The sequence below is a fragment of the Podarcis liolepis genome (genome assembly GCF_965112155.1).
Source record: "Podarcis liolepis genome assembly, chromosome: 5".
NCBI classification, from domain to species: Eukaryota; Metazoa; Chordata; class Lepidosauria; order Squamata; family Lacertidae; genus Podarcis; species Podarcis liolepis.
Window position 1 is genome coordinate 103030131 of NC_139556.1, and position 25112 is coordinate 103055242.

Sequence of the window (25112 nt, forward strand, 5' to 3'; positions counted from 1 at the left end):
TTCCCTAAACAGGGCTGCCTTCAGATCTTTTAAAAGTCAGATAGTTGTTTATTTTCTTCACATCTGATGGGAGGGCGTTCCACAGGGCGGGTGCTACCACCAAGAAGGCCTTCTGCCTTCTCACAGTGAAGGCACCACCAGAAGGCCCTCGGAGCTGGAACAATGGGGGTGAAGATGCTTTGGGCCTTTGAGGCCGTTTAGGGCTTTCAAGGTCAGCACCAACACTTTGAATTGTGCTAAGAAATGTACTGGGAGCCAATGTAGGTCTTTCAAGACCGGTGTTATGTGGTCTCGGCAGCCACTCCCAGTCACCAGTCTAGCTGCCGCATTCTGGATTAGTTGCAGTTTCCGGGTCACCTTCAAAGGCAGCCCCACGTAGAGCGCATTGCAGTAGTCCAAGTGGGAGATAACCAGAGCATGCACCACTCAGAGCATGCACCACAGCTGCCCAGGACACAGAATTGACCTGCAAGCTGCTTCTTCCACAGTTGCATAAACCAGTCACTGTCAAAGTTTTGCTTTTTAAATGGATGGGAGGAAGGGAGGGAGAAAAAGGAATAAAGCCATGCAAGAGGGGAAACAGGGAGCGCTAGAGAAGGGGAGCAGAGAAGTGAGTTTCTGCTTTCCCAGCTGCTCTGGGCCAGGGCCTCGTGCTTTAGATTTTAGGGAGCTGGGAGTTTATATATAGCACACCTTGGCCAGCGAGAACAGAACATCACCTGCCCAGGCTTTTTCAGCACGCTCAGCAACAGCGACCAAAGGCTGACCTGCCACTGCCACACTCACTCCCTGTGGCTCAGCCCTTTGTTGAAACTGTTCTGCTGGGGCTGCTCTGAGCACCTTTTTTTGGAGAGGTTTTGTTCCTGGCCCAACAGCAGGGGCTCGGCTAAAAAGGCCGGAGAGCAAGTCTTGTTCCTACAGGCCCTTGCAACGGTGTGTGTGTGTGTGTGTGTGTGTGTGTGTGTGTGTGTGTGTGTGTGTTTCCTCTCCTTTGATCTCTCTGACCTTCTGACGCCTGTTCCCGTGTCCCCGTTTGACCTCCAGGTGCGCGCAGATGCCTCAGAGGTGGGAGCCAAGGAGAAGACTTTGCACTTCCAACAATCCTCCCACCCCCTTTTCTATTTTTAAAGAGATTAATGAGCATTCTCTGGGAGAGAATGTGGGATGGAAGGGCCCCAATGAGGGAGGCTGGAGATCTCAGATTTCTTTGGGGGGAGAGAAGCCTTCAAAAAAACCCAATAGCATTGCAATGCGAAGGAGGCTACTCATCTCATTCCCCCAAAAGTAGTCTTTGCAACCCTGGTGCTCCCCAACTGTTTTGGACTACACTCCCGCAGACAGCACAGCCATATTGTTGTGAAGTGTGTTTTTCTTTGGGGGGGGGGGTCAGTTTGGATGATGCCGAGAGTCCCTTCTGATTATCATGGTCCTCTACCCTGAGGTTCCTGCCTTGCAACGGATTAGATTATACGACCCCAGCTCTACAGTTTGATGACTAAGGTCTCAGGCTCACCCAAAGGGTCTAAGCCTTCTGAGGCAAAGGTGCAAGCGTGGCATGGGGGTAGGAAGAAAAAATGTTTGGGGGCAGACTTGTGTGTGCTGGAGAATGCAGAGAGGCCTGGGGGGAATAAGGAGGGGCGTTTGCATAGTGCAATGAGGGATTGCAGAGTACAGAGTTCGAATCTCTGCACAGCGAGGACCACTGCAGTCTTCCCTGAGCCTTCCTATTTGCAAAAGGGGGGGGAGAGAAGGGATAGTGACCTACCTGTCACGTACGATGGAGATCAAGCGGGTGAATCCCTTTGTCTTTCCAAAGCACAGAAAAAGCTGCCTTTTCATTTACAAACCAGTTTATTTAAAGCCATTTTGACCCTGTTCTTCAGCCAAAAAGGCTCCCAAGAGAGGCTTACAAAATATGGTTTAGAAAAACAGCCCCTGCCTGCAGGCTCACAATCTAAAAGACGCGGCCCAGAAAGGAAGGGTCTTTGCCAGCCATTGCCAGCTGGTGGCTGCTGCTGCGGACTACAACTCCCATCAGCCTCAGCTCCACGTGGCCAGGCTGACTGACGAGAGCGGCTGTCCAAAAGCAGCGGGGAGGGGGCACATGGCCAGGTGAAAGGCTGGCCTGCTCTGATGGGCAGCAGCTCTCCAGCCTCTCGGGACCAGAATGGTCTCCGCTGATCCCCATCACGGGATTCCCTTTAAGCATAGCTGTCAACCGTCCCTTATTTGGCGGGAAAGTCCCTTATCCCAGTGCCGTGTCCCGCTGCTGTCCCTTATTGATGATGTCCCTTAAATTTTCCGGGTTTCAAAGGAAGCAGCTCCTCTCCCTCCCTCCCTCCCTGCCGGCCAGGGAGGAGGGAGGCTCCAGCTGTGTTGCTTGGCTGCGTTGCTCACCCAATAAGGAGTCTAAGAACGACTGGGGGGTGGAGCTTGCATGCCTTGTGCCAATCAAATCGGCTGCGTTGCCTGGGGAATCGCCTTTGCTCAGCGCTTCCCAGCAGAGAGGTGACGGTGGTTTTCCTTGCTGCATCCCCTTTGCCGGGTTGCTGCGCTGTGGGAACCACCGCTTGAGGCTTCGTTTGGCTGCTGGCTGGCCTTTCTTCCTTTGGCTCCGAGGGGCTCAGAAGTTGAACATACCAGTGCTTGGAAAATCCCTTATTTTGGCTGCTGATCCCTTATTTTCGAGGCTGCTGGTCCCTTATTTTCAAATCTGTAAGTTGACAGCTATGCCTTTAAGTGGGGGTGTTGGTGCATGGACTCCCCCACTGAGCGACAGGGAGCCCCCTCTATGGAGGGACACTGGACGCCATCTCTGCCCCTCAACGAGCCAGGGTGAAATGGGAGCGGGGAACCTCAAACAGGCAGCCATGTCAACCACAAAACAGGCCCCTGAAGATAGCCCCCCCCCCCAGCCAGGCTGAAAAAAGAACTCTGGTCTCTGTCGGGGTTGCAGACTTCCTTTTGCCATTTCTTGTGGTCCTTCTGGGACGGAGCCCTCCTTGCCTGAGCTCAGTTTACAAGGGCGTTTCCTTGGAAGTGTGTGCCGATCAACACTATAAATGAAAAGCGGGGAAGGGGGGGGGCTGTCGTGGCCTTTGGTACCTTCGTGGTCCTCCTCCCCATCTTTTTAATCTGCAGCCTCCAGGCTAGACTACACCAATGCCTGCTCCAGGCCGGATGGCCCTTGAAGGTGCAACGCAAAGGGAATTGCCTTTTTAAAAAAAAAAAAAAAAAGTATTATCTGCCGTCCTGGGCTCCTTGAGGAGGAAGGGAGGATATAAATTTAATAATAATAATAATGGCGGCATGAGAGGTTCCCAATGGCCCATCCATCCCAGCCTCCTGTTCTCACAGTGGCCAACCAGGTGCCTTGATGGGAGACCCCCAAGCAGAATTCAAACACAAGATCAATACTCTCCCCTTCTGTGGTTTCCAGAAACTGCGATTCAGAAGCACGGCTGACTCTAGCTGTGGAAGCAGAGCAGAGATAGCCTGTCTCTCTGTCTGCTGCCCTATTCCCAGCCAGGCCTAGGGGTGTGTGTGTGTGTGTGTGTGTGTGTGTGTGTGTGTCTGTCTGTCTGTCTAGCTAAATATTGTTTGCACTGGCTGGCAGCAGCTTCTCCAAGAGTTTCAGGCTTCTCTCCAAGACCCCAGTGAGGGTTGAAGTCCATGCCTGCAGCTACAGCCGTTCCCCTTAATGCAACACAAGGTTCTAGTCCTCATGCTAGTTGACACTGGTTGACACTGGAAGCCGTGGCTCTGTGTGGCTCTGCATTGTGGGCACGGATGGCAGCTGCGCCCCAGAGAGCTTCTCCCACCCCTCCCCAGAGATGCTGCTGGGAGCTGAACTCAGTCCCTTTGGCTCTCCCACAGAGCCGGGTCTCCTGGGTCAAGAAGGACACTGACAAACTGGAACGTGTCCAGAGGAGGGCAACCAAAATGGTCAAAGGCCTGGAAACGATGCCTTATGAGGAACGGCTAAGGGAGCTGGGCATGTTTAGCCTGGAGAAGAGGAGGTTAAGGGGTGATATGATAGCCATGTTCAAATATATAAAAGGATGTCACATAGAGGAGGGAGAAAGGTTGTTTTCTGCTGCTCCAGAGAAGCGGACACAGAGCAATGGATCCAAACTACAAGAAAGAAGATTCCACCTAAACATTAGGAAGAACTTCCTGACAGTAAGAGCTGTTTGACAGTGGAATTTGCTGCCCAGGAGTGTGGTGGAGTCTCCTTCTTTGGAGGTCTTTAAGCAGAGGCTTGACAACCATATGTCAGGAGTGCTCTGATGGGGTTTCCTGCTTGGCAGGAGGTTGGACTCGATGGCCCTTGTGGTCTCTTCCAACTCTATGATTCTATGATTCTATGATTCTATGAAAGCACCCCAGGCCCCCTCTCTTCCGCCAGAAGGGAGCCCCCCCCCCCATGGATTCTCTGCGGCCAGACTGGTGAGGCCGCAGAGCAGGAGCTGTTGGTACGGCCGCCTCTCGCGGATGCATGAAACCGAAAGGGGGCTTAGGAGAAGCTAAGCAAGGAGGCGACTTTATCCATGGGCTCCGTTGCAAAGCCCTTCTATCCAGGCCACGGGGTCATCTGCCAGCCGGGAGCGTCTCTCAGTGGATCCAGGAAAGCAGCAGGGACTGAGCACCAGGAAGAGGGGAACCCCCCACCCCAGATTCAAAATCCTTAGAAGAAGCCAGAAGCCGGCAGATGATGTCATTAGTGCAAATTAACATTTATAATGGTACGTTCTTTAATAGCATTTAAATAAGGCTTTGAATAATTACACGCACTAAAAACTAACATTCCAGAACCGTTTTCCTTTCCCCCGCGTGGAAGTGGGCCGTGGCACCTTTCCTTATGCCATGAGAAGTCCAAATCTGAGCTATTACATTCAAGAAGAAGTGACTTGGGGGGGGCTGGCCGTGTGTGGGAAGCAACACCCCATCGTTTTGGGACGTTTCGTCACTGTTTCCAAAGCCGCCTCGGTCCTTCTGGGTGAGCAAAAGAGGAAATGGAGCAAATGAAAATGGGACCGCCCCCCACCCAGCAATGGAAAGGAAGCCACAAGACACACCCCCACACCCCCAAAAAGATCCCCTTCTGGAACTCCTCGCACTCATGACCTCGGAGTCAAGGGAGGGAGCTCCGGGAAGAAAAAAGCAACAGAAGACTGACACGGAAAAGAAGGTTGCAAAAAAAGGAGGAAAAGGGGGAAACCCAGGAAATGTGACTTCAGGTATTCCTTAAAAGCGACACACAGGCCAGAAAGGGGGAAAGTAGCAGCAAACGAAACAGTGAGAAACTGCTCCATCCTGCAGAACCAGGAAGAAGTCTGTATTTTGTCCTCCGCGAATCCAATCTAAGCTGGATATGTTTTTTTAAAAAAAAGATTCCAAAAAGGGGAGTGGGAGGGAGAGGGTCTTGGGGTGGCGGTGAGCCAAGGCTCAAGTCTGAAACTGGGGTGGGTTGGGGAGAGAAGCCGTCCCTCAGAAGAACTTGTCATCGATCCGGAAGTGCGGCCGCGTGACATCGTCCGGGTTGATGAAGACGGAGATGGACTTGCCCGGGTTCTCGGTGACCAGCTGCTGGAGCTTTTTGGCCAGCCGGTCGTCGGGCTGGCTGGGGTCTCCGCCATCCGACTGCGGGGAGGGGATGCTGGTGGTGCTGCCCCTCCGCTGGAGCTCCAGCGTCAGCCGGTTGGCCGCCTTGACGTGCTCGATTGCAGTCCGGAGGTGCTCGGCCGGGTCCGAGCGCACCGAGGAGAGCTTGCGGGCGTGGAGCGTGGCCGTCTCCTCGGAGAGGTGCTCCAGCATGTTGCACTGGGGGATGAAGTAGTTGGGGCACATCTTGTTCACCAGGCAGTGCTGCAGGTCGTCAATGAGGCCCAGGAGGAAGTGGGCAGCGTAGTCCTCCTGCGCCAGGTAGCTGGCGGGCAGCCGGTCGCAGGCCCAGAGCATCATGCTGCGCAGGTGGTAGGGGCTGATGGCCTTGGGGCGCGAGAGCAGCTTGATGATGATGGCTTTGCACGCCTGGTAGGCCTGCATGAGGCTGCCGGAGATGCACTTTTTCAGCTGGACCTCGCTGCGGGCGAAAGACAGCCTCCACTCGTTGTCCTTCCGGCCTTTGTAGGAGCAGGCAGGGACCAGGTAAAACCCACTGATGACCTCCTCCTCGGTGATCTTCCCGTCCCAGAAGTGGTTCTCCATCAGCCAGCTCTGGGCCACGGCCGGCCAACCTTTGAAGGACACGACGGGGACAATGTCGTAGAGCATGCGGCTGCTGCCCACCCCCAGGATGATGGAGATGATGGTCCCGTTCTTCTCCACCTTCTCCACCCTGGGCATCCCCCTCTGGGGCTTCTTCTGGATCTCGGACAGGACCACGCTGATGGAGTCGTGGAACCAGTCGGCCACCTTGGTGGGGGAGAAGAAGTAGTTGGTGGCCCCGTTGATGTGGTCCACGATGGTGCAGCAGTCCTTCCACTTGCTGATGGTGCCCTCGTCAAAGAGCCGCAGGCTCAGCCACGAGTGGCACAGGGCCGAGTGGCGCATGTCCAGGGTGACGGGCTGGTTGCGGTCGTGGAGCTTCAGCGCCGGCACCAGGAGGGTGAAGTCCATGTCGTAGTCGGTGCCGCGGGCGTAGATGTTCAGGTCGTCCAGGTCCAGATCCACCACACCTTCCCGGACACCCCCAGAGAGGAGCAAGTACTCATTGGCAACCGGGAGCTTTTGGTCAAGTTTCTGCACCATGCCTGCAAAGAGAAAGGGGAAGAAGTTCAGAAAGAGGAGAGAAGGTGATCGACTACATGGAATTGGCAGAAATGACTGGCAGAATCCGAGACCAGGGAGAAGAGTTGGTGAAAGAAGACTGGAAGAAATTTAAAGACTATCTACAGAAATATTGTAAAATTAATGAATGTTAGAAGGATGTTGGATAGAAACTAAGGGGTTTCCAGCTGTAATGCTTTAGGAGATACGAAAAAACAGGTTTACAAATGGGTAAAAGCTTAATGGTAAGGATTTGCTGAACTAACAAATTGAAGTGGAATACAAAGAAGGGAGGTATGAGGAGGTCTGGGGAAATAAGCGTAAGGAAGATATGTTATGGAAAATTATTCGTTTTTTAATTGTTTTTATGTTGTATTTTGTTTCTTTTTATTTTTCATTTTCATTGTTATATTTTAAAAACTTTAATAAATATCTTTTGAAGAAAAAAAAACAGAAAAAGGAGAGCAGGGCATCCTCAGCCTCACTGGTTTGCTATAAGATGGCAGCGGAAAGACCTTATGCCTTTCAAGAGCTCACACTTGTAGGGAGAATTAAAATATGTAATGGGAAAGAAAGTAATAAATGCACCATGGAAAGGGGAGTCAATATTAATCGTGCATTTATTTATTTATTTTGAAATGTTATTGTTTCAAGTCTAAATGAAAATGAATTTAAAAGAGAGAGAGTTAACCCTTCTGCTGGAGAGGGTGTCTGCCTAAAGGCACATTCCTCCACATGGGGCGGGAATGTCTGCTGCTCAAAGGTTGCTGGACCCAGTTTTTCCCATTGTCATCCACCATGAAGGGGCAACATCTTCACCTAATCCCATCTCGATGGGAAATGGTAGCAATCTAAGCGTTAAGCACAAAGAGTTACAGGAATTGTACAATCTGCGTCTGCTGCAATCTTTATAGGGATATTAGATCTTGTCTGTTCTCTACAGTTGGGGAAGTCGGGTGGTTTTTATGTCTCTGTTTTTTTCATGGCAAATTCCAATCCTACAATCCAGCCAAGATCCTTGCTGTGGTCATCAAAACTAGGTCACCATTATTAAAGGGAATATGAGCTTCAAGTTCCAATCGCCTGTATTTTTAAACTATTTACAGATTCACAGAATTGCAGTCCATCCCCTGCAATGTAGGAATTGCAGCTTTAGTATGTCTTAAATTATCACGGTCAACTGGATAATTTTACTGTTTTCTCCCCTTTTGTAAACCGTTTTTATACAGCGGTGTGTAAATGTTATATAACAAATAAATAATTGGCAGCGTTGGGGAACTTCTGGTCTGCTGGTCAAGTTAGGCCGTAAAGATGGGCGCTGGTCTGGATGCTTGCCTGGTTCACTTCGGCGTTAGTTCAGGTGGTACACATCAGATCTATTAGATCAATCTGTCTCTCTATCCCGGAGGCACTCTGGCCCCATTTACCCCCCAGAAAAGTCCCAATGAGAAGACCGGAACACACCCTCTCCTCACAGCGGCCAACCGGGTGCCCATTATGGGAAACTCACAGGCAGGATTCAAACACAAGAGCAACATCCTCGCCTTGTGCGGTTTCTACCAAGTGACATTCGGAAGAATTTGCTGCCTCTGACAGGGGAGTGAGAACCCGGCCCTGAGAGTTAGGAACCTTTCTCTCCTCTATGAATTTTTCGCATTCTCTTTTAACGCCATCCAAGCTGGTGGACATCACTGCCTGTTTCTTCACACAGTGCCTCTGGAACTCCCTGCTGCAGGACACAGTGGTGGCTGCCAACCGAGATGGCTTTAAAAGAGGATTAGAGAAATTCATGGAGGAGGAGGAGGCTGCCAAGGGCTCCCAGCCAGGATAATAATAATAATAATAATAATAATATTAATAATATTAATAATAATAATAATAATAATAATAATAATAATAATATTTTATTCACAAACCGGGCTCAGGGCGGCTAACAACAAATTTAAAACACTTTTAAAAACTTAATTATAAAAGCAGCATAAAATACAGTATAAAAACATGAATAACAATAAAAATCAAAAATCAATTAGATAATCCCCAGGGCTAGCTGACTGAATTGGTCCTACTTGGGCCAGCAAGGAGGCCAGGGGAGAATTAGTTGTGGGGTCTCAGAGCGGGTGATCTTCATAAAGGGAGGGGAGGGGGAGGGAAGGAAGGGGAATAAAAGATCAGGCTAAGTTCAAATTAAAGGCCAGGCGGAATAGCTCTGTCTTACAGGCCCGACGGAAGGAGGTTAAATCCTGCAGGACCCTGGTCTCATGGGACAGAGCATTCCACCAGGTCAGAGCCACCACTGAGAAGGCCCTGGCCCTGGTGGATAGTCTGACTTCCTTAGGGCCTGGGACCTCTCAACTATGGTTATACATGGACCTTAAGGTCCTGAATAATGGCTCGGCTCTGCCTCCACTGTCAGAGGCAGCGATGCTTCTGAATTTCAGGAGCTGGCCTTCTCAGGAGGAGAGAGGGTTGCTCTTGTGTTCGAATCCTGTTTGCGGGTTTCCCATTGGAGCAGCTGGTTGGCCCCTGTGAGAACAGGATGGTGGACTCGATGGGCAACTGGCCTGATCCTGAAGGCTCTCCTGATGTTCACAGAGGACCAAAAGGCCCCTTGTTGGGATAACTCAGCTGTGCGTGCTTCATAAGGCGCTGCCACCGCCACCCTCCTCCCTCCCCGGCTGGGTGTCTGAACGGCATTCATGCGCTCAGAGAATCAAAAGTGGAGAGACTGAAAAGCTTGTCAAGAAATCCACCCGCAGAGCTGGCGCTTTGATCATCTGGGACGCTTCCCCTCCCTGCTTTTTTCAATTTGCAGGGAATTAAATCTTCAAAACCAGGGCGGTTTCAGGCTCGGAGCTCCGCGATCGATCGCAGGCACCCGACTCCAGAGTCCAAGGCCACATGTCAGTTGTATTTAAAACCTGCTCTCTCTCCAACCCATTGACCTAAACTATTTTCTGCAGGAGATTGCCTTACAGGGCGCCACGACCTTGCCCTCTCCCTTTTGTCCTCTCGGACAACTTCTGCTGGCTTTTTAACCAGAGCAACAGAGCACCAGATTGGCGGGCAGAAAAGGCCCGGGTTCAAATGCCACCAGCGGCAGTATCTGCAGGAAGGAGGTGGGAGAAGAAATCTCTCCCTTCTGACCCTGCAGTTCTATGATTCTAGGTGAGCTGTTTTTTGCCTCCTCCAGAGTAACTCAGAAATGACTACTGAAATCTGGTGCTCAGGAGAGTCAGCCTTGCACCTACATGAGAGCAGGGCACATTCAGCGCACTTTTGCGACTATGTGTACGCGAAGAGCCCTGCACAAAGGTGTGGGTTGTCAGGCGACAGATCAAGTTTGTAGTCCCTCTTGATAGGTGAGGTATAATCGAAGTCTCCCCAGGCCACTTAGATGGAGGGGGGGGGTCTATCCCAGTGCGTTCCCTCTCCTCTGCCTAACCCAGGCATGTCCAAAGTCCGTTTTGGGGGCCTAATGCGGCCCGCTGTTCGGTTTAATCCGGCCCCTGTGGCAGTTTATTTCCTGGGGTAAAAGGTAAAGGGACCCCTGACCATTAGGTCCAGTCGCGAACGACTCTGGGGTTGCGGCACTCATCTCGCTTTACTGGCCGAGGGAGCCGGCGTACAGCTTCCGGGTCATGTGGCCAGCAGGACTAAGCTGCTTCTGGCGAACCAGAGCAGCGCACAGAAACGCTGTTTACCTTCCCGCCAGAAGGTACCTATTTATCTACTTGCACTTTGTGCTTTCAAACTGCTAGGTTGGCAGGTAACGGCGCTGGGACCAAACAACGGGAGCTCACCCCATTGCAGGGATTCGAACCACCGACCTTCTAATCGGCAAGCCCTAGGCTCTGTGGTTTAGACCACAGTGCCACCCGTGTCCTAAATACCCTTTAAAGGTAAAGGGACCCCTGACCATTAGGTCCAGTCGTGGCAGACTCTGGGGTTGCGGCGCTCATCTCGCTTTATTGGCCGAGGGAGCCGGCGTACAGCTTCCGGGTCATGTGGCCAGCAGGACTAAGCCGCTTCTGGCAAACCAGAGCAGCACACGGAAACAGGGAATCGAACTGCCGACCTTACGATCCGCAAGCCCTAGGCTCTGTGGTCTAACCCACAGCGCCACTCGCATCTCTCTTTCCTGTGGTAAAATCCCTCAAAAAGCTCAACAATTAAATTCTTTTAAAAGCTGAACAACTTTGGGTAAAATCGTTCACTTGCTCACTTCATCACATCTGGCCCTCTTTGAAAAAGGTTTGGGCACCCCTGGCCTAACCCATCTCGAACTGGAAAGAAAGGTTAGTTTATGCTCCTCAAAAGGACTCTCCCCTCTCTCCCCCTCCCATCCTGAAAGCGTATCAATGCACAGACAAACCATCCCAATACAAATGGACACCGACCGCAATTCACAGCCAGCTGCATTCTGGAAGTGTTAAGCCGCGAGCCAGACAACTGCAGTTTTAAATTAAATTGGAAATATTAATTGATGTTGCTGTAATTTTGCTTGTGCGTCTTGTAACAGAATCATTTGGTCGTTTCTTGGTCCTGTCTACATGGCTTCGCAATTTATTAATTTCTTAAAATGTATACATGAGAATCATAGAATCATAGAATTGTAACAAAGACAAACCTCAAAGCCATTTGCAAAACCATAAAATCAAGAAAAAATGACAACAGAACTTTCTGTATGTTGCTTTCCTCTGTTTATTTTTATGACTTTGGCACTGAAAACACTCAATGAAGAAGAGACTATAAATAGTGCAAATAAATTAATACAGGGGGTGGGGGGGAGAGGCTGTTGGTTTCTCTGGAATGTCAGTCTTCCAGGTTAAAAAAACCTAAACCAGAAGTCTGCTGTGGAAAAGCAGAACTTGGAAGGGGAGGGGAAAGGCATTCCGAAATTTCTCACACAAGAGCAGTGTAGGAGAAAAGGGGAAAGCAGGCAGAAAGAACTCCTTTCGAGGTTCTTACATTGCTGCCTTGGGTTTTTTGATTTTTTAAAGTGCTGTTAAATAAACATGCCTCTTGAAAAAAAAGAGCCCTATGGGATGGTTTGAAGTTATTTTTGGGAAACTATTTTTAAAATCACATGCCCAACGAATGTGACGCTCTGCTCCCTGCCGGAGATTTTCAAGATGCAACAAAGGGAGCGCTAACACGTGGGTCAGAGGGGGGGAAATCCTGCCAGCATCCTTCTCCCAGCCCTCAAACCCCTGTCCCAAACACACACACACACACACACACACACACACACACACAGCCCTCCTGTTCCCACCAAATTCTTCCATTCAGGGGGAGTCAGCAATCTTGCAATGATTTTTTTCCTAAAATAGCAAATGCTGATCAAGGTCTACCTTTTTGTTTAAAAAAAAATCTTTATTAAGCCTCATTAAGCAAAATGCTCAATGCAAAGCCAAGCCCAGGCAGCTTGTTATTTTAGGACAAAAGACCGACAGCAACTTTTGCATCTGAAGGAAAAGAGGAAGAGTTAGGACCAGACCTTCCCCTTGGCACTGGAGCTCAGAAAGCTGCGCTGTACTTTGCAACCACGCCAGGGACCAGTTTAAAGCAAGCAGAATATTTCTCTTGCAGGCTGGTGCCTGATGAGGAACGGTTGAAGGAGCTGGGTATGTTTACCCTGGAAAAGAGGAGACTAAGAGGATAGGAGAGCAATCTTCAAATATCTAACGGGCTGTCACAAGGAAGAGAGAACAAGCTTGTTTTCTCCTGCTCTGGAGGGTAGGACTCAAACCAAGGGCTTCAAGTTGCAAAGAAAGGAGATTCTGATGCAACAACAGGAAGAACTTCCTGGCGGTTAGAGCTGTTCCACAGTTAAACCGGGAGGTGGTGGACTCTCCTTCCTTTAAGCAGAGGTTGGACGACCATCTGCCAGGGAGTCTTTAGCTGAGATTCCTGCACTGCAGGAGGTTGGACTAGATGGCCCCGAGAGGTCCCTCTCCAACTCTAAAATTCTACACTAGGCTCTTTAGACAGGCAGCAGAACCAAGCCAGGAGGGTTTGTTTTTGGTGGAGGACACTATCTCAGGCCATAGATTGAAGTTTGGCATTTTTGAACGCTCCCTCGTTGCAAGAGGGGGTGGGGTGGGGAAACAAAGCTTTCTGTATCCAAAAACCTGTGGGATGTGAAACACAAGAGCAGTCAAGTACAACATTCCTAGAGTGAACATGTTTACACATGGGGAGGAATGTTTGTCCAGCCAGCAGGTCAACTTCCTGTTTCCTTCTGGGCTGGGACAGACTTCCTCTGCATGTGACTAGAGGTGGGCGTGGCCTCACCTGCACAGGTAACGACAAAAGCACAGAGCAGGGCAGCCATCTCTCTCTCTTTGACTACATGCATCGAAGAAGCAACATCTGCTTAGCCAAAGATGCTCTCTTGGCCTCCAGCCAAGAGAGGACAAAGGGACTGTCTCCTTATGAGATAGTTTCCAGGTGTATGTTACTTTTCTAAGCTAAGTCTGCCTTCTGGGATCCGATTGTGAACAGAATGTGAGTGAGTAAACCTTTTTATACTTTTATAGAAGACTGTGTCATGTCTTATCTTTTATGAGAAAATAAGGGGGAAATACCAGAACAGTTATTATAGAGGCTTTAGCTGAGCAAACGCATCTGCTGTGAGTTTACAAAGGGGAATGTTACTCTGCTAAATTGTGAACTTGTTAACACAAAGGCTATAATCAAACAATATATCCTTTCCTGCATCCCTGAACATTCCCACAAAACTGAACACCATCAAGCCTGTTTTTCTTCCTGACATAAAGCTCTCCTCTCTTCAGGGAATTTCTCATATGCACACCCAGCCCACCATGTATCCATGGGCACCTAAATTTAAGTGTCACACACAAATGGTGGAGAGAGCTGTCAAGAAAGTGACAAAAGCAAGTCAGAATGTAGTTGGTATGAAGCGACGTGATGTAACTATAAAGACATCAATGGAGAATCGGGCCAAATACCCAAAACAGTAATCAAAGAAGGATTTTGTCCCAAAATAGTTCACATTCACAGCTTTATTTTATTTTTGTATTCTTGAAGTAATGTAAATGTAACTTTACATGCCATTATTAGTATTACGCTATGTCATAATAAAAGTTGGTATTCAATATTCACCTATCCAGTTGCTTAAATGTAGAATTGTCGTAGGATCGTATGAGTCACATTTTGATCTAAATATCAATGCTATCATCATTAAAAGGGTTTTTTTTAAGTACTGCTTTTTGTTGTATCAATTTGTATTCTGCATCTTTTATTGTTCTTTTTTTAAAAAAATGCAATTCCTGCAAAATAAAGCTGAATCGGTCATAAAGTGATGAAAATAGCTGTTTACTTGGCCGTTTTCCTATGTCGCGAAGGCTGAAATTTCAGTTCAGTGGAGAAGGGTCAAGATATTAACTGATATGCATGAAAGATACAGCTATACAATCCCTACTGGAGTAAGATAAGACCTTTGCAGCATGCATTTTCAAACAAAAAATAATAATTTATGAACCGCCCTAATGGGCAGCACTCAGGTCTCCCTCTCCCCAACCCTCCATTATGCCACAGGGGCAACCCTACCCCCCCCCCCGCCGAATCCTGAATTTGCACCTTGACCACAGATCTGGTCCTGTTGAGAAAGAGCTTTTTTACGGCCAGGGGAGTCCAGTTCACGTGTCCTCTGCATGTGGGCTGTGGCTCCTCTCTAGGAGTGAGCGTGGATTACCCTCTTGCGATTCAGTCCCAGGACATCCCATAATCCCTTAAAAATCCTTCCCAGCTTGGCTTGTGTTCCTCTCTGACCTCATCCAGGCCTTGCCTTGACAGCTTGGGCCATTTTTCACGCACCCCCCAGCTGCTAACCCAGGCACATGGGTACTTTATTCTTTCCTTTTTAAAATAATTTTTATAGGTTTTCCATTTAATAATATACATTCACATCATTCTGATCCACTTTGTCCCTCTGGCTCCTTACAGCCAATCTCCTCCCTCCCCTCCTGCCTCATGGCTTTCATACTCAACCTTTGTATCATTGGATTTTATACATTTTCCAATTCTAATTCATCCATTACTTAGGACGTTAAAATTTACATGAATATAAAAAGGTAAAAAAACCTCCCCGTTACGAGTCTTCAGACAACCCTGAAACTGATGTTAACTGTTTACAGTGATGTTTCAAATATCGAATGAATTTGCTCCAGTCCTTTTGGAATACTTGATCATGCTGGGTACTTTCTTTTCTTTCATGTTGAGCACATCCTTTAAGGTGGAAGACCTTATACTTCATGGGTAGGCAACCTAAGGCCCGGGGGCTGGATCCGGCCCAATCACCTTCTCAATCCGGCCCACGAACAGTCCAGGAATCAGAGTGTTTTTACATGAGTAGAATGTGTGCTTTTATTTAAAAGGCATCTCTGGGTTATTTGTGGGGCCTGCCTGGTGTTTTTACACAAGTACAGTGGTACCTCTGGATGCGAACAGGATCCGGAGTCCCATTCGCATCCTGAAGTGAACGCAACCCGTGTCTGCTGGGGTCGCAATTCACCGCTTCCGCGCATGCATGTGACGTCATTTTGAGCATCTGCGCATGCGCGAGTGGCGAAATCCAGAAGTAACGTGCTCCGTTACTTCCGGGTCGCCGCAGAGCTATACCCAAAAATGCTTAACCTGAAGCTACTTCAGCCCAAGGTATGACTGTAGAATGTGTCCTTTTATTTAAAATGCATCTCTGGGTTATTTGTGGCAGTGGCGGAGAGCAGGCAGGGCTGGCCCTCGTCCTGGGGGTGTGGCATGCTGCCTGCAGGGGCGTGGCCCCCTGTGCAGGCTGGGGGGCAGCCGCGATGGTACCCCACTGGGATCGCGCTGCCAGGGGCTCCCCCCACACTCCTCTTCCTCCGCCAGTGATTTGTGAGCCATAGGAATTTGTTCTCCCCGCTTCAAAATATAGTCCGGCCCCCCACAAGGTCTGACGGAGAGTGGACCAGCCCCCTGCTGGAAAAGTCTGCTGACACCCACCCTGCAAAAACTCTTCCCAATGAAGGCAGTTGCCCGTTTCCCCCTCTTGCCAGTATCGGCTACCTGACATTTAGAAGACATCTTAATGCAGCCCTGTTCAGTTTTTAATGTGTGACATTTTAACGTATTTTTAATCTTTGTTGGAAGCCACCCAGAGTGGCTGGGGAAACCCAGCCAGATGGGTGGGGTACAAATAAATAATAATAATAATAATAATAATAATAATAATAATAATAATAATAATTAATTACATGTCAGAGACTTCTTTCTACTTTCTACTTCTGCCCCCAAGCCAAACTGACTCATTTCCAGGTGAGGCATTCATGGGAAAGCCAAGTATTATGGGAGCATCGCAGTCGAACACCTTGGAAGCATAGAAGGAAAACCACTGTGTGCGGCACAGAAGCAGAAATCTCTCATTGGGCAAACCCCTCAGCGCCATCTTGCGGCTTCCTCTCTGAACAACACTCCAAGGGGGTTGGGAGGGAGGAGAAGAGAGATTTTAAACTTTCCTAAGATTTTTGTGTCTCTTTCTAGGTGATCAGACTCAGATGGCCAGGCTGCATAAGTGCTATGCTAGATAGAAATTTAAACATAAACATGGGGGACGCAGGTGGCGCTGTGGGTTAAACCACAGAGCCTAGGACTTGCTTATCAGAAGGTCGGCGGTTCGAATCCCCGTGATGGGGTGAGCTCCCGTTGCTCGGTCCCTGCTCCTGCCAACCTAGCACTTCGAAAGTGCGTCAAAGTGCAAGTAGATTAATAGGTACCGCTCTGGTTGGAAGGTAAACGGCATTTCCGTGCACTGCTCTGGTTCGCCAGAAGCGGCTTAGTCATGCTGGCCACATGACCTGGAAAAACTGTCTGCGGACAAACGCCGGCTCCCTCGGCCAGTAAAGCAAGATGAGCGCCACAACCCGAGTCGTCTGCGACTGGACCTAACGGTCAGGGGTCCTTTACCTTTATGCACACCTAGAAAATCTCCAGGCCCTTAATTCTTCTTGCCGGGGGTCAGCTTTCTTTGCTTTTCTCACCGTCTACTCAGGTTTCTGGTCCCTAAAGCAAGAGGGATTTAGGGGCTCAGTGATCCTGGAAGCTCAGGAAGGCTTCCAACTGGCTGCAACTGTTTTGCCTTCTGACTGATTTAAGACATTGGACTGTGCTCTACAGTAGACATTGTTTTAATACGCTGTTTAATACCACTTTGGGGAAGAAAAGGCGTGGACAGATAGATAAATACATAAATAAATAAGAGGGAGTGTGGAATAGTAGTTACGAGTGTCAGAAAAGGACCTGGCAGAAACCAGGGTTCGAATCCGCACTGGGTGTCCTTGGAAGCTAATCGCTGCCTCTCAGCCAAACCTTCCTCACAGGGTTGTTGTGAGGATAAAGTGAGGAGGGGAACAGCCATGTTACCACCTTGAGCTCCTCAGAGGAAAAGATGGGGGGGGATATTAATGCAACAACAACAACAACAACAACAATAATAATTTTTAAAAAAAACCAGTAGCAGGCATGTCCCAGCCAGAGACAAAATCCCAGTGGCCCTTAATGGGGCAGAGGCCAAACACGTGGCCTCAGGGCCTGGAAACTGCCGGGTCTCATCCTGAATGTCCATCTCTTTTCCGGAGCCTCCCAGCAGCCAACACAAGCCCAACGCCACCCCCTCCACAAAACTCGTACTATTGAAATTGCCAAAGAACAGCAGCCTGCTTTTTATCTGTGGAAAACTTCTGCACAGACAGTTTTACTTGGCGCTTTATTACTTTCCGCTGCTGAGGCAGCTTTTCTCCTTTCTTCCATTCTGAGGGGGCCTGGAATTTAATCTGTGATATTTTAAGGGTTTTGCTTTCCCCACTCTGTAATAATATTTATTGTTGGCTGCCTTGGGAGTTTCTTCCAAACTTTATAATTGTACGGTTTACATTTCTGAAATGCATGGACTAGGCCAGGGGTCTGCAACCTTTAAGACAAAAAGAGCCACTTGGACCTGTTTCCGAAGAAAAAAAACCTGGGAGCCGCAAAACTCGTCATGATAAAAATAACTTTTTTGTCACTTTTTTATTATTTCTTTGTTTGACCCTTCAGAATTACTCCTCCTCATAGAAATAAACGTTAAATTAACAAGTTACCTTTTTTTGTGTGTGTGTTCTTCACTCCCCTTCAAAACAGTGACCAGCGTACATGCCCCCTTTCAATGCAGTGACCAGCGTACATGCCCCTTACAATGTAGCGGGCAGGCGGGCGGGAAGGTGACGTCGGGACAGTGCGTGACTAACACACGCACACCCCCATGCGATGTCACAGCCAGCACAGCGCCCGCCACAGTGGGGAGTGTCGGGGCGCACAATGCGCCTCCTCCCCTCGCTAGTATCCGCCCCGGAGCCGCGGCAAAGGTGTAAAAGAGCCACATGCGGCTCCAGAGCCGCGGGTTGCAGACCCCTGGACTAGGCGATGGCTTTGGCTGACTAGCTAAGTGCCAAGATTCGCATAACCAAAGAGGTTGCTCTGTGGCACAGAACAAATTGGGGAGGGTGGGGAAAGAGACATTCTTTCTCTCTCTCTTTCTCTCCCAGCCCCCACCCCAGCCTCAAGGTAGGAGGAAAATAGTTGGGTATGAACTGAGCTGGAAGCAGCTCAGGCGTTGGAGACACAAAGACTTCCTTTCTCTGTGCTGGATCCCAAGCCGAGACTATCACAGAATTGCAGAGTTGGAAGGGACGCCCAGGGTCATCTAGTCCAACCCCCTGCAAGGCAGGAATCTTAAGATGCGGAGGCAGTGAGAGATTTTACTTTATGGAAGTGAGAGCTGGACCATCAAGAAGGCTGATCGCTGAAGAATGGATGCTTTTGAATTCTGGTGCTGGAGGAGACTCTTGAGAGTCCCATGGACTGCAAGAAGATCCAACCTCTCCATTCTGAAGGAAATCAGCCCTGAGTGCTCACTGGAAGGACAGATCCTGAAGCTGAAGCTCCAAGACTTTGGCCACCTCATGAGAAGAGAAAACTCCCTGGAAAAGACCCTGATGTTGGGAAAGATGGAGGGCACAAGGAGAAGGGGACGACAGAGGACGAGATGGTTGGATAGTGTTCTCGAAGCGACCAGCATGAGTCTGACCAAACTGCGGGAGGCAGTGGAAGACAGGAGGGCCTGGCGTGCTCTGGTCCAGGGGGTCACGAAGAGGCGGACACAACTAAACGACTTAACAACAACAATCTTGGCGGGCAGGGGTGTAGAAGGTAGGAGTGCCAATTTGCCAAGCCAGCCCCTTTGTCTAGGCAATGGCTTTGGCCGACTAGCTAAGTGCCAAGTTTCGCATAACCAAAGAGGTTGCTCTGCACCACAGAACAAACTGGGTGGGGGGGGGACAGACTTTGTTTCTCTCTCTCTTTCTCCCCTCCCCCCCCCCCACCAGCCTCTAGGTAGGAGAAGAATAGCCAGAGAGTTGGGTATGAGCTGAGCTGGAAGCAGGCTGGGCATTGGAGACACAGAGACTTCCTTTCTCTGTGCTGGATCCCAAGCCGAGACTATCACAGAATTGCAGAGTTGGAAGGGACGCCCAGGGTCATCTAGTCCAACCCCCTGCAATGCAGGAATCTCAAGATGCGGTCCCCCATCCAAGTTGAAACCATACCGGACCCTGCTTAGCTTTGCAAATGCGCTAGCAGTTTTATTGCTGGACCATTAGGAGCTGACGAATGGTGAAGCAAGGTCTTTTGGGGGTGCTGACGCTGTGAGCCCCTCCGTTATCATGCTCAGGTTGCGCATACATGCAAATAGGGCCATATACCCTAAAAACACCGTGGTCTCTGCCAACCTTCATTACAAGGAAACTGAACCCCACCGGGCGACAGCCTACCTGCTCAAACACTGAACCTGAGAAAGGCCTCGTTCTCAGAGATGCTGAAGGCAGCACAAAGAGCTTATCTCCGGCTGCCAGAGTGAGATCACAGGTGCGCAGGGAGCATTTCGCACGGCTCTTCAAATTCCTCATTAACAAGCTGATCCTACAGTCCGTGATCCGGGGAGAGGAAAGGGGTGTGCGTTCTGCTCCACTCACAGCAGCGCAAGGGGGCTGAGCAAGTTTCAAAACCAGACACAGGAGGGGAAAGGGCACATGGGGACAGGAGGCAGCAGCGTCAGCAGGGAAGCACGGCCGTAACCAGGTGCCACCAACCAGCCACGAGTCTCCTGTGCCGATGCAACGTTGCCACACCAAAGGACGGTGTGCCAAGGCCCCAAGATGCCCAGGAGGAGGCTCGGCTGGCTGGCCCTGATGCCACGGGGGGCGGGGGCAGCTTCTGCAGGCCCCCCAGGGCCCAGCTCCAAAGGGTGGTTTTTGCACTGCAGGAGCTGTGGGGAGCATCCGGACCCCCCTAGGCGCTGATCTACAATTCACACCAGCCCTGGCAAACATGATGATGAAATGAAGGAAGGAGTCTCAGAGGAAAAGCAGGATAGATATACAAATAAATAAATAAATAACAACAACAACAATAATTTATTCATACCCCGCCCATCTGGCTGAGTTTCCCCAGCCACACTGGGCGGCTCCCAATCGAATGTAAAAAACAATACAGCATTACATCAAACATTAAAATCTCCCTACGCAGGGCTGCCTTCAGATGTCTTTTAAAGATAGCTGCTTATTTCCTTGACATCTAATGGGAGGGCGTTCCACAGGGTGGGCACCACCACCGAGAAGGCCCTCTGCCTGGTTCCCTGTAACTTGACTTCTTGCAATGAGGGAACCGCCAGAAGGCCCTCAGCGCTGGACCTCAGTGTCCGGGCTGAACGATGGGGATGGAGACGCTCCTTCAGGTCTACTGGACCGAGGCCGTTTAGGGCTTTCAAGGTCAGCACCAACACTTTGGATTGTGCTCGGAAACGTGCTGGGAGCCAATGTAGGTCTTTCTGACTGGTGTTATGTGGTCTCGGCGGCCGCTCCCAGTCACCAGTCTAGCTGCCACATTCTGGATTAGTTGTAGTTTCTGGGTCACCAACAAAAGGTAGCCCCACATAGAGCGCATTGCAGTAGTCCAAGTGAGAGATAACTAGAGTATGCACCACTCTGGTGAGACAGTCTGCGGGCAGGGAGGATCATCCTGTGTCCCAAATGGAGCTGGTAGACAGCTGTCCTGGACACAGAATTAACCTGCGCCTCCATGGACAGCTTTGAGTCCAAAATAAATCTTGAAAGAACATGGCTATGATTTCTGCACTGCAGGAAGTTGGACTAGGTGACTCTTTGGGTCTCTTCCAACTCTACAATTCTGTGGTTCTATAAGAAGATAAGAAGAGGTTGCTGGATCCGGCCAATGGTCCATCTAGGTCAGCATTCCTGTATCCAGAGAGTAGCCAGCACGGCTAGTAGCCTTTCCTAGACTTTTATCCTCCATAAATTCATCCAGCCCTCAGCCACCCACATTGGAGACCATCACTGGCTCCTGCAGGAATGAGTTCCACCATCTAACTATGTGATGCATGAAGAAGACCTTCCTTTTATCTTTTAAGGAGGGCAAGTAAGATGATCAAGGGCCTGGAAACAATGCCTGATGAGGAACAGTCGAAGGATTTGGGTATATTTAGCCTGGAAAGGCAGAGACTGAGAAGAGATACGAGAGCCATCTTCAAATATCTAAATGGCTGTCCCCTTAAATCTCCTCCTGAGTGTACAGTCCCTTCTTTAAACAAAACCATTGATTAAAGGGGAACAGAGAGAAGAAATGCCATGGGGCATCTGCAAAAGCCCCACTTGACACCTTCCTCTGCCCCGGCTGCAACAAAACATGTCTCTCCCGCATTGGTCTCTATGGCCACAGCAGGCGCTGCAAACTTCCAATGGTTTCCCTTCTTTCCTCCATTGTCTCCTGAGACAGATGCCAACCATGCTTGCTGCCACCGCTGTCTCCTGTCTCTCGTCCAGCAAGCCATCTGTTAAATGCCTGATCTCAATGAGACCCAGCAAAAACCCAGCAAAAAGGGCATTCTTACAGATCAGAAACCTAGAGCCTCGCAAACGGCCATCCCTAAACTTCAGAAACCTGCAAGTCATGGCAACCAGGTGCGGTCCGAGGCAGGGATCGGCAGCCGCCCTTCCGTTTTCAGCCAGATGGTGGTGCCAAGAGTCCAATTTACATTCTGCACTGACCAAGGAAAAGGAGGTTCTGCAGGGATTGGACACGAGAGGGTGCAGTTCGGTACCCAAACGCAGGAGACCCAAAGAAGCGAGTGGCAGAGCCAGGCAGGAAGAAACATTCATGGGATTAGGGCAGGTCCAGACCCTCGACCGCCAGGCAAATATTCCCTTGACCGGGATCCTGCCTACAATGGAATCAGCTTCCCACAATCTCCTTCCTGCAAGAGCCTTAACTACGGAGCAAACTTCTGCACGGCTTGAACCAGTGTTACTCCTGACCGAGGTTCCCTGTCTTAGCCAGGACTTGAAAGCAGAGCTGGACGCTTTCCAAAAGCTTGCAATCCCTCTTAGCATTAACTGTGGTTAAGAGCAGAGGTGCTGGTACTCTGGGCCATACTTTGGGGCAACAACAAAAGAGGTGCCGGTACTGCACACCCTTGGGTACCCCCTGGAATAAAAAGGGCACTAGTCCCTTGCAAGAGGAGGGAGAGCAGTCGGGCTCCTGTGATAAATGCAATGTTTACAATGTAATAAATAAAATTATAATATAATTAAATGTACACCCAGGGTGTATGCCCAGAGTGGCTGGGGAGACTCAGGCAGATGGGCGGAGTATAAATAATAATAAAATATTATTATTATTGTTGTTGTTGTTGTTGTTGTTGTTATAATAAAACAAATAAATAAGCAAGACCCACTCCTGACATCTTAGCCCGAGCTAGAAGGCGCATCAGCCAAAAGTGTGAGAGAGAAAACAGAATTGCAGGGTCTCCATCCCCCTGCAATGTGAACTTTTATTTTATAAGTGAACTTCTAAAACTTGATGAAATGAACCTGCTCCTTCTGCTCCTCACTCGGCATTAGAATGGCGGCTAGAAATTAATATTAAAATATCAAACCAATAAGGGATGCGGGTGGCGCTGTGCTACAGAGCCTAGGACTTGCCAATCAGAAGGTCGGTGGTTCGAATCCCCGCGACGGGGTGAGCTCCCTTTGCTCGGTCCCTGCTCCTGCCAACCTAGTAATTCGAAAGCACATCAAAGTACAAGTAGATAAATAGGTACCGCTCCGGCGGGAAGGGAAACAGCGTTTCCGTGCACTGCTCTGGTTCACCAGAAGCGGCTTAGTCATGCTGGCCACATGACCCGGAAGCTGTACGCTGGCTCCCTCGGCCAATAAAGTGAGATGAGCGCCGCAACCCCAGAGTCGGCCACGACTGGACCTAATGGTCAGGGGTCCCTTTAACTTTAACTTTACCAAAACAATAATCTATGTATTAACCTGAAACACTTTCTGAAATTGCAGGAGCACAGAAACATATCTGAGAGCTGAAGTGCTTCCCTCTAAAAACAAAAGGAGTTATTAGTTGCCAATGGTTCTATCAAGCTGCATCTTTCAACGGGAAAGTGACCTGACTTAACGGTGTGCAAGGCTTGTTTCTGGCCAGTCTCATCTCCTGGCTGCTGAGCTGCCACCAGCACCCACGGGTGAACAAGCCCTGGCTGCTGCTGCTTCTGTGCTGCTTCCAAGTCGGGGGAAGTTCCTGGGACAGTAAGACCCGGGTCTGGCTCCCTTTAGGAGGAAGAGCGTGTTCTGGAGGCTTGTGGGATTTTGCAGTACTACATTGGGTTTATTTGTAAATGTTTTACTGCAGAAATGCAGGCATGGGGGAAGAAGGCTCCAAGGTCAACTCTCTGCCTCTGCAATGTGAGTGCGAACACCTGCACAAGTTACATCAAGGACCCTAAGTCAGGCATGTCCAAAGTCTTGTTTTGGGGGCCTAATATGGCCCGCCAGTCGGTTTAATCCGGCCCCTGTGGCAGTTAATGTGGCAGGTTGAGAGGTGTTCTCTACCAGGACAGACTTTGCTCATGTGCTCAAGACATCGATTCCATAAAATATATGTTGTTGCACTGTGCAAAATATGAGCAGGCAGGGGCTGAACTGATACTACCCTTGTTAGTACCTTTCCCGGGAAAATCAGAGGCTCACTATGTCAGGTTCCTATTGGAAGACCGGACAAATGCTAGAACATTAGCAGTGGCAAAGTTTTTATCGATGGCTGCAAGAACCAGTGATCCCTATCTTTTGAACAAAATGCTTGTTTAACCTGGAGGTAGGCTGTATGAATTGTGTATTGTTTTGTAACGATTGTTGTTGTTGTTAATTTCCTGGGGTAAAATCCCAAAAAAAGCTCAACAACTTCATGCATCTCCACTTCATCAAATCTGGCCCTCTGAAAAAAGTTTAGGCACCCCTGTCCTAGTTTACTTTCTTGGGCTCCATGATCACTGCAGATGGTGACAGCAGCCATGAAATTAAAAGACGCCTGCTTCTTGGGAGAAAAGCAATGACAAACCTAGACAGCATCTTAAAAAGCAGAGACATCACCTTGCCAACAAAGGTCCGTATAGTAAAAGCTATGGTTTCCCCACTAGTGATGTATGGAAGTGAGAGCTGGACCATAAAGAAGGCTGATCACTGAAGAATTGATGCTTTTGAATTGTGGTGCTGGAGGAGACTCTTGAGAGTCCCATGGACTGCAAGAAGGTCAAACCTCTCCATTCTGAAGGAAATCAGCCCTGAGTGCTCACTGGAAGGACAGATCGTGAAGCTGAGGCTCCAATACTTTGGCCACCTCATGAGAAGAGAAGACTCCCTGGAAAAGACCCTGATGTTGGGAAAGATGGAGGGCACAAGGAGAAGGGGACGACAGAGGACGAGATGGTGGGACAGTGTTCTCGAAGCTACCAGCATGAGTTTGACCAAACTGCGGGAGGCAGTGGAAGACAGGAGTGCCTGGCGTGCTCTAGTCCAGGGGGTCACAAAGAGGCGGACATGACTAAACGACTCAACAACAACAACAACAAGCCCTAGGTGGAATGGGGCAGGGAGTACATCTCCTTCTAAAGCTCTGCTCCTCTATTCAATGTACTCAGAACAGATCTCCAGCATATTGTATCCAGCAATTTGCTCCCATTGAAGCAACATCAGCCAGTCATTCTGTGACATAATGTCCATAACAAAGCAAGGCTGCCCAGTCGCCTTAACCGTACTTTTTTTAAAAAAGTCTGTGTGTAAGAACAAGGAAAGCCTGATGAACCAGGCCTCTTCTCACAGTGGCGATCCAGATGTTCATGATGCTCCAGAGCACTTTCCTCTCCTCCAGCAGAACTACTCGGAACAGTACTGCAT

At 49.4% G+C, this 25112-nt stretch overlaps 1 protein-coding gene across 1 annotated transcript in view; it reads right to left on the bottom strand.

Moving 5' to 3' along the window:
- Positions 1-4730: 4730 nt before the first annotated feature.
- Positions 4731-25112, bottom strand: part of MB21D2 (Mab-21 domain containing 2) — a 58569-nt gene continuing 38187 nt past the window's right edge. The window contains exon 2 of the mRNA XM_083504269.1: positions 4731-6755. Coding sequence (XP_083360395.1) covers positions 5491-6755 — 1265 coding nt within the window. The 3' untranslated portion in view covers positions 4731-5490. The remainder of the gene's footprint in view (positions 6756-25112) is intronic.